The 9,914-nt window shown below is 46.4% G+C and overlaps 1 protein-coding gene across 1 annotated transcript; it reads right to left on the bottom strand.

Annotated features, from left to right (window-relative positions):
* Positions 1-363: 363 nt before the first annotated feature.
* Positions 364-9,746, bottom strand: LOC308148466 (lysine-specific demethylase 6A-like; the record flags this gene model as incomplete). The annotated part of the gene is made up of 8 exons (XM_080521929.1): positions 9,110-9,746; positions 8,934-8,997; positions 2,558-2,666; positions 2,319-2,368; positions 2,178-2,236; positions 1,075-1,195; positions 947-1,001; positions 364-479 (listed from the first exon to the last, which is right to left on the bottom strand). Coding segments are annotated over exons 1-8 (756 nt in total), but the record flags the coding sequence as incomplete, so codon positions are not given.
* Between the last annotated feature and the right edge of the window lie 168 nt (positions 9,747-9,914).

The following is a 9,914-nucleotide window of genomic DNA, read 5'->3' as shown; positions in this document are numbered from 1 at the left end:
AGAGAGAGACAGAGAGAGAGAGAGACAGAGACAGAGACAGAGACAGAGACAGAGAGACAGAGAGACAGAGAGACAGAGACAGAGAGACAGAGACAGAGAGAGAGACAGAGACAGAGACAGAGACAGAGACAGAGACAGAGAGAGAGAGAGAGAGAGAGAGAGAGAGAGACCACCAGCATACAAAAGAGGGGGAGACAGACTTGCTTGTTTCCGTGGCAACCCCGTCGATGGGCTAAGAGTGATCTCCTGTCCCCTCCCGCCTGCCCGCCCACCCACACTGCTCTCCCTCATCAATTTGTCAGCAAATCACACACACACACATACACGCACAGGCACACGCACACACACGCACCTCACTCAGACTCTATCAGCATTGTTCTCACAAACACAACAGATCCAAGGACAAAACATCTTTAAAAAGAATGAGTAAGAGGAAACACTTACCTGGATCTCATATAAATGAGCGATGTGGAACTGAACTGGAAGAGGGAAGAGAGAGGAGACGGGTCAGATGTGGAGATTTGTCAGCCCATATCAATAAGTCTGAGTGAGCGGAGCAGATAGGTAGCTGCACCTTCCTTTGTCTGGAGCGCTGCAGTGTCTGATCTAAGCTGCCTGAGTGACTCTGAGCAGATGGAGGAAGGGAGGGAGGGAGAGAGAGAGAGAGAGCGAGAGAGCGAGAGAGCGAGAGAGGGGGAGAAAGACGGGGGCTGCCCTTGCTACGTAGTCGAGTGAGAAACGAAGGGGGGACACTCAAAACAGCAAGCGGTTGGGCAACTCATTTAAAAAAAGAAGATATTGCCGTCACCAAGGTAACAAGCGAAGATGGGTTTCTGTGTGTGTGTGTGTGTGTGTGTGTGTGTGTGTGTGTGTGTGTGTGTGTGTGTGTGTGTGTGTGTGTGTGTGTGTGTGTGTGTGTGTGTGTGTGTGTGGAGGGTAGACTTACTTTCAGCTTTGGACAAAGTGCAGGGGTTGGAGTCAATCAAAGCCAGCTGAAAATGCTGAGAGAGAAACACAGGGTGAGTAAATAAAACACAGGTCTGTGTCGGCGGCGACTGTGAGGCGGCGCGGCACCTTTAGGCTCGACTCGTAGTCTGTGTTGACCTTGAACATGAGACCCAGGCGGAGGTGGATCTCCTTGGCCCGGGAGAAGCCCGGGTCGATGTACAGCACCTCCTGGAATGCTTTGATCGCCCTGCGGGAAAACAAAACCAGGACTTACTTTGAAACCGTTGCATCCACTTGTAAGTGTTAGCTCATTTTCAACGCCCCGGTTTTTCCTTGCACTTCATTTTCCTCTTATTTCCACAAGTTTTCATGTCTTGACACATATTTACAATTCCAAGTACTTAATTATCAATTCATTTCCACATCTTACATACATTTCCTTTAAATGCGTCATCTAAATTTTTCAAGGCTTTCTCCGTGTATGTATTTATCGAGTCATTATCTCTTATTGTGTTTATTGCAACATTTTCTTTCCTTCTAGATTAATGTGCGTGTATTTTTACATTTTATTAAAAATATTGCTGCGAGTCTAACTACATGTATACATCTGCACAGAAATATAGAAATAAATAAACAAATGAAGTGTTGAAACATGAGCACAAAATAGAAATAAAATCTAAATGGGAAAAAAACCCACAACAAAAGCAGAAAATGTAAAAAATATGAACAATTAGTGAAAATGTACAAATGCAAAAACAAAGTAGCAAATGTAGGAATAAACTTTTTTTTAATGTAACCATCCATAATGCTCCTTTTCTTAAAGTATATATTGATTCTAAGCATTTCTATACGGATGCTGTAGACACGTTGTCTCATGCACACTTGGACCTGATGTCTCTTCCACTAAATACTAAAGACTGGAGCCTCATCAGTGTTTGAGCTGCAGTAACAGAAGTTCATCTCTGTAGGACGGAGACACACAGAGGACTAAATATATTTCTTATGCACACACAAATAATTGTTTTTCTTATATAAATTAACTCGTGGAAAACAATCCGGCTCGTAGTGTTGCTATGGAAACTATCAGCTGCTGATGTGTGGAAGTGCACAACACTGGTTCCAGTGTCTCAAGGTAAATGATGTCAAACCGTCCAGAGTGCAGCGAGCTCGCCATTCGTTGGCTCCTACAGATTATTTGTTTTCACGCTGGTGACACGAACAAAACTCACCACTGAAAGGCATTATAGTGGAAGTAGACCATCCCCAGGCCGTACAGAAAGGCAGCATTCTGGGCGGGACGGAGAAAGTGTACAAGTTGGCAGGAAAGCACTGACGGGTTGTGAGTGATTATGTAACGTCGTGTGTCTTACCTTCCAGTAGTCTGACTGTAAACTGTAGTACCTCTGGTATGCTGATAATGCTGGAATCACAGAGAGGAGCGAGAACTCATTTCAACGCTTCATACAAGCTCAACTACGCGTCTTTAGTGGGATTTAGGTACAAAGGAGAATGATAAATGAAGAGTTTGTGGAGCTCAGCATGATGACCACAGAGGATTTAGAAGCATATTGAGCCTAAAACACACAGTTGAGAACGAGCAGGGACTCACCTTTCGGATAATCCTCCAGGAGGAGGTTGAAATGGCCGAGCTGGCAGAATAACTCGGGCTCCACTTTGCCCTCGGCCTTCAGGATGAGCGAATCGTAGCAGCGGACGGCCTGCGGACGAGGGACACACACACACACACACACACACACACACACACACACACACACACACACACACACACACACACACACACACACACACACACACACACACACACACACACACACACACACACACACACACACACACACACACACACACACACACACACACACACACACACACACACACACACACACACACACACACACACACACACACACACACACACACACACACAGAGGAGATCAGGGCAGGAAAGAGAAAGATCTCCTGAAAGTCGCAGCAACACTGACGTCAGCTGCTGAATAGTTAACGCGCCAATGCAGATTCTTTCCAGCAGATTCACATCGGGTCGGGGATTAAGATCCAAACAGATAAGGATATTAGCTATAATGCTATTCGAGACCTTCCAGCCACGACAACAACACAAAGGCCTTATTCCAGTTCAGTTCCATCTCAATTAGGCCCGATCAGACACGTATTGCAAGAACCTACAAATATCAACAAGACTTTTTAAGGTTTAATACAGAACACAAGAGTAGCTCCAGCAGATCTTCACATTTTAAGATGAGAGAAAACAAAAACAATGTTCCACAATCGGGCTGCTCGAAAATGTAAACGTGACCAATACCGTCAGGGTTTGATCCAGCGGGGTTCGCAGAGGAGGATCTCACAGTCAGTGAGCTTTCTCTTACCCCAATACCTCATGTAGGTTTATTCCAGCATTTTAGCCAAACAAGCGTTGAATTAGAAATGTCAATGAAATACATCATTTTCAATTCGCCATTCATACAATTGTTGTGAATTAATAGTGATGACTCAACTTTTCTTTGATATTTAAGCTTGTGTTGTTTTGGCTTTGTAGGGCATACTTTATCGTTCCTTTTAGCAGGATTTGCCTTTAGGATTAAAACAAAAAGGCAGTTATCCTGCAGCTACATTCACTCCTGAAACCTGATCTTTACGCCCCTTTCTGTTTGATGTGGATTAGTTTTTGGCGTCGTGTACCGTGAAAATGGCGAGGAGAACAGTGCAATCCCAGGTCAACTTGGGTGTCATTATAATGTGTTGATCTTTAATGTAATTCCGCTCAGAGTGAACGTGGCTGCCGTTCCAATATCAACAACCTCCTGGTCCATGTTGGGAAATCTGTTGTGTACGAGCGAGTAATTAGTCTCTGGGTACGGTCGTTCGATTGCACACCGGAGTGACACGAGTTGGCATCAGAGACGGTACAGTGAGTCCCGGAGAGGCGGCTGCACAGGCCAGAGAGACGGAGACTTCCAAGTTTATGGACGGGAGGCTAATCTTTCATCGCGTCACGCGTGGATAGTCTTTCATCTCCAGTTCTGACCGACGTGTGGAAATAACCTTGAGACGAGCAACTCGCCTTTGGACGAGGGCGTTACGCAATCAAATAATTTTGATTGGAGGGTGTTGAAAAGACCAGAGCAGCAGATGCAGCGGCGAGCGCCGGGAGAGGAGCGGACACGTGCAGAGCATAGAAATGTTTCAATAACGCTGAGTGTTTACACTGTGGAGATGGAGCATGAGCACTAAATCTCATTACATAAGCCGGGAGACAATGAGAGGTGTGTCGTCCTGTCACTGACTAGCGGGCTGCTACTACTACTCTCCCTCACTCCCCGCATTGACGTTATTTCATTGAGCACGCCAGAAAAAGGCAAATGAGGTGAGCGCCGGGTTTGGGGAGGAGGCGGGGTTTTGCTGGATGTGCACTGAGGAGAGCCGGCGGGCGATCTCGTGTCACTACACCCTCCTCGGTGTCTGGTTTACTGACGGCCATTCATCTTACTCATGGAAAGCATGCACACGCAGACACGGAGGCCCGGCTGTTCACTGTGGACAACGTGCACGCTGGCAATTGTTTGGATCTCTGTGACAGTCGGGCGTGATTTCAAGGCATTGTCCACATCAGCTGCTCAGCGGAAAGTAGCTTGGAGAGAGGTCAGCCTTGAGTTTGCACACTCATAAAACACAAGCTGCGATGTTTATTGGATATACTTTGGTCCAACTGGAAGCCACTGCAGCAACGGTAACGCCACAGTGAGTAGCTTTCAGAGCAAACTGGAAACAAATGGAGTGTAAACGACTTCCAACAAACCACATCGACTCGACCAATATCAAGATGTAGAGCTTTTCTGCATTTACAGCGCTGACTAGCAAAGGGACGGACATTTAATCCAATAACCGGGTACTAGTGCACATCATTATTCACTACGAGCACTTCCTCATTAGAATTAGGTTAATGAGGTGGTAATTGCATAAGAGTCCAAAACAAAGACTGAGCTAATCCCCCACTGGTCAAATATTGACGTACGGCTTAAAATCCAGACGTCCAAGACATCCAAACACACCTTTTGTTACAAAGCAGGAAAGATGCTGATCAACAAATAGCCATCACAATTACTTCACAAACTCATGTCCTTTATATATATAATATAATATCAATAAAGAAGTACGTTTCTCAATTCACTGGACAGACATGTCAGAAGATTTGCAAGATGGACTCCTGAGCCTATGAATGCCAATTTATCGGCAACAAACTTCCATCAGTAAATCTCTGATTTTGCTAAACTTCCAGTAGAAACATAGAAGGTTATGGAGAAAAATCTTCTATTTCACTTCCATTTGAATCTCAGGGTCAAAAATATCAGTTATAATGGGTCTACAGGAAAAAACCTTGTATTAAAACATCCCAACATAAATTCTTACTCCAATTTGATGTACCAAAAAGGATTAAAACACCCAATTCAATCTTGTAATTAATATTTCAGCTCAGCCCTGATATCACCAACAATTATCAAAGTCCTAGTTCTTACATTATTGAATCAAAGCATTTTCTTTTTTAATTATTGTGGATTAATTGGCAGTTGTGAATAAAATACATATGTACATATGTGTATGCAAAATGACCTGTCCTAACTATTTTGGCACAAAGGTCAACCTGGTCACAGCAACCAGTGGCAATACAGGTCTTGTGAGCTCTCAGTGTGGAGAACATGCAAACTCAACCCAGAATCACACACACCAGCCAAACAGTGACCAGGAAATTAAGACAAAAGGACGCCTCTCCTCCATGGCGGCTTACGTCATGGCCGCCGAGTTACTGGTGGTGATACAGTGACCTAGTTCTGTCAGCAGCGATGGAGCCGCTCTTATCTGGAAGACACGACCACTACAAAGTGCCAGACGGGGTCATCGTCTGTGACCGAGGAGGAAAACGCATCAAGGAGTGTCGATTTAAGCAAAAACTGTTGCCAATGTGTATCAAGTAGCGACTGGTTGGAGGGGGACGTCTGGTGGATGTTGACGGGCGGTGAGGCCGAGTTCTGGTTCACTTGGTTTGTGCGGGTGAGGGAAGTATTAAGCAGAAATAACACATCATCCTCTCACGATCAGGACGTGACAGTAGTAAACCACCACCTGATGCGCTAATAAATAATACATCCTGTATCTTCATCGCCATCCAGGTAACGCTCAATCAAACAACAAACAAAGAGTTCAGCCGAGGACAGACTGGAGAAGTAGTCTGATCGTCATTTGTACACTATGAAAGCAGAAATACACCACAGCGACGATCCACCACCACCCAAACACCGTCAGGAGCAGAGGTGTCAAACATAGGGCCTGTGGCTCAAAACAGGCTCGTGTGAGGCTCTGATCCAGACCACCAAACTACCAAGACAATTGTAAACATTTCAAAGAAAACACTAATTTTTTAAACACATTATCTAAGTGCAGCAGACAAAACAAAACACAAACCCGAGCTGAGATATCGGTGATGCTGTCATGAAAGCGAGCAAACTATCATTTAGCCTCAAACCATAGTCAGGGTTTAAAAACATGTATAATTCAACAGCTATAGGAGGAGATTTAGGGACATTTCACTGTATTTTGCAGACGTTTTCATTAAAAATGGCTTCATGTTGAGAATGTAGTAATTTTAGGTAGTAACTGTTTGGTTTTGTGGAACTATAAAACATTTTTTATAACGTTCACCCTACGCCACAATTAAGTACAACTTTACAGTTTAAATCTAAAGGTGATTGTAGCACGATTTTACTGCTCTGGTTACGCAAGATGAGATTGGGCATAACTAAAATGTGTTTGACACCCCTGGTCCACAATATTATCAAAATATTTCATCCTGCGCTGGTTTGTTACACTCTCAATAACAACAAGCCTATTTAATCAAATCAAACCAAATTGAAGCACTCTATCCTCCAGTCTGTCCTCAATCAAATAAGATTCTTAAATTGGGAACTGGAATGACAAATCTTACCTCTCCACATGTATTTGGGAAGTATGAATCAAACAACAAGGCCTAGAAGGTCCAAGCAAGGACAGACCCGTCCACAAGTAGCACACAACAAATAGAAAGTAATAATGGTCACTCTTGCATCCAACAATAGGAAGAATATTCACTAGAAGGTGCCAACGCTGGAGGACTGAACAGTATAAACAATGAAGTTCTTCACTGCGACTAACAAATTGTGAAATGGGGGCAAGATTGAGGACAAGAGTATCAAACCACTGTCAACTAAAGATGTATTATCATAGTATTGTAATTCTGTTGGGAGGCATTTCTATGGTGACTGACTTCTCAAATATTCTGGCCATTTTGTGTTTTGTTCTGAGTACAATTTTCCTCCTTAGTGAAAATTGAAGCACTACTATCCAGTATGTCAACAACCACAAATGCCCATTTTAGATTACCTTTGAGATTATTGATTTACAAATGAGGATGGGCTAGAAGCTAAAATAATCCACCATTTGCAAACAACACACAAAACAGTAAATACATCTCACACATTGCATCTTGGAAAATTAATGTGGCAGTCAAAATATTACTCTGCAAAAATAGGACCTTCTATGATATAGTCTGTCTTCAGTACAGCAGGAGATAACAGACGCAGCAGAAGCTGCACACACTGGAAGATTGAACAGTAAATACAGCTGTGCCTGAAGAACGAGGCAACTTTTCTCAGAGGTAGTCTGAGGACATGTTTGACGCTTCAGTGGCCAACTTGAACGACAGATCTGGACATGACTGCAGGAGCTGCGTGCACGTATCTGCAGCAGGAAAGCATGGCAGCAGATGGAGCAAGACCAGGCTCATGACGGAGTCAAACGTGCACTGCCAACGTCAACACACCGGGGACAAAACATCCAGGCACATCTGTACAGGACATGTGCAGGTTAGACAGCACAACAAACCGACTCGATGTGCACATCTGTTTGATAATTGACAACATCGGCGGCTGGCACACCGTCCTGGCTTGAAAGCATGTGGACACACGCTTGACGCAAGCCTGCAGAGACGTGGATCGCATGGACACGCCGTCCACATTGTCCCGAGCCCCGAGAAACGACACTCCCCGGGGCATCGCCACACCACCGAGCGAGCAGACGTGTGGACGGGCCCTCCGAGTGTGAGCTGTCAGTGGCACCTTCTCCTCCTTGTCACCCTCGGCTTGTGACAGACGCACACTGGAAGGTGGGCTTTCGGTCTGTTCAGACCATGTGTCACGTCCAGGTTGGCAGGCTGTAAACAAAGGACCCCGACACCACCCGGGTCAGCAGGAGGAGGGCACCTTTGCACACACCCAAACCAGGGGAGCAGCCAGAGGGCCACCACAAAGACACGGACCCATATCAAACCGCTCATACAGCCATCGGTGACACTCCGCCACGTCCCGCCATCTTGGACAGGCAGCCAGCCATTAACGTTACTTTAGTAACGTGCCCGATACCCGTGCCGCTCAATGTTACACGCAGCGCTCGCTTGCGGACATACGTGCACCGCAATCACCGTGACATTAAACGCTCCACATTTGCGTCTCGACAAAAACCGTGACGACGTTCGCGCCGCTGCGGCTGCAAGTGCACGGGGCTGCATGTTTGCAGCTAACAGGGAAGGGCGGCTGCCCGGGGAATAACGGCATAAAGGGGGGAGGCTCTCGGGGGTGAGGCGAGGCAGAAGCGGGCGGTGGCGGAGGGCCACACGGCACACCGTGCAGCCGCACGAGCTCGCCGCAGGTGCAGGGTCGGTGGGGGGACGCTAACTAGCCAGCCTGCTAGCCGCCTGGCTACCAGAGGGGCTGCGGCTCGCTGGCCTCGGCTGCCCGGAGGAAGCGAGCGGAGCCACCGCTTCGAATTCACCGCCGCGCGCGGCTTTTTCGCCGCCCCCAGCCGCGTCCCGTCAATATTGAACCGCCGCTCGGTTAAACAGCCCCAGCGAGACTCGCTACCTTCATCAGCAGGGCCTTCGTTCTGGCGCCATCTTCATGAAGCTTCTGAAATCCAAACAGTGAGCTGCAAGGCAAAGAACACAACACAGGCGGCTCAGTAATCACTCGCAGGGCACCGTGGGGAGAAAACCGTTAATTTTCACAGCTGCGTGAGTGCACGGGGCGGCTGTCCCGACCTGTCTATCCCGGCCAGAGCGTCCCTCTCCTGGGCTGTCAGTGTCGGAAAGTCCTCCTCTGTTTCACTCGCTTTTCCCGCCGCCATTTTCTTTCCCTCATCACCACTGCTGGAAGAAGCCGAGCCGAGACTCCGAGCGGCAGCGCAGGCAGCAGCGGCGAGCGACACACCGCACGATTGCATGGAAAAGCGCGACACGGGGACGAACGGTTTGCTCAATCAAAGAAGGAGAACTAAAGGAAACAAAAAGAGCGAAAACTTTTTCCCCAGGATGAAAAAGATGCGATTCGATATAGTAAATCCTTTCGGGGGAGGAGGGGGGGAACTGAAGCGCTCTCCGGGTAGCTCCTCAAACGTCACATTTTTCTCCACAAAGTGGTACCGTGCCGCTATTTGAATGCGAGTAACTGCGTGTAATATCCAAAATGTGGGAATTTGACAGTAAAAACGCGTTTCTTCCGCGAAGATAAAGTTGTTATAATTGTGTCACCCAAGCGAACCCACGCGCCGCTGTGGCCCCGCCCTCTCCTCCCGACTCAGCCAATCGCAGTGCTCGGATGTGACCACATGACTTCCCTTATATATCATTCTTTTATCTTAAACATTAATTTAATCCTGCGAATTTTCTCATATTTGTTAAATAAATACATCGTGCACCTTCATTGAATTTTCTTCCATGTTGTATTTACTAAACTTTCCAGTGATTGAATATATTTTGACACTTGGGCTGTCTCGGGTGGGCTGGTTAATCAGTAACTGCAATGCATCATTTCCTTTAAAATTCCACCATCACTCCAGGAATTCAT

This window comes from Blennius ocellaris (assembly GCF_963422515.1).
Source record: "Blennius ocellaris genome assembly, contig: SCAFFOLD_320, whole genome shotgun sequence".
Lineage (NCBI taxonomy): Eukaryota > Metazoa > Chordata > Actinopteri > Blenniiformes > Blenniidae > Blennius > Blennius ocellaris.
The sequence above is the reverse complement of the archived record's forward strand: the minus strand, read 5'-3'. Positions and strand labels throughout refer to the sequence as shown.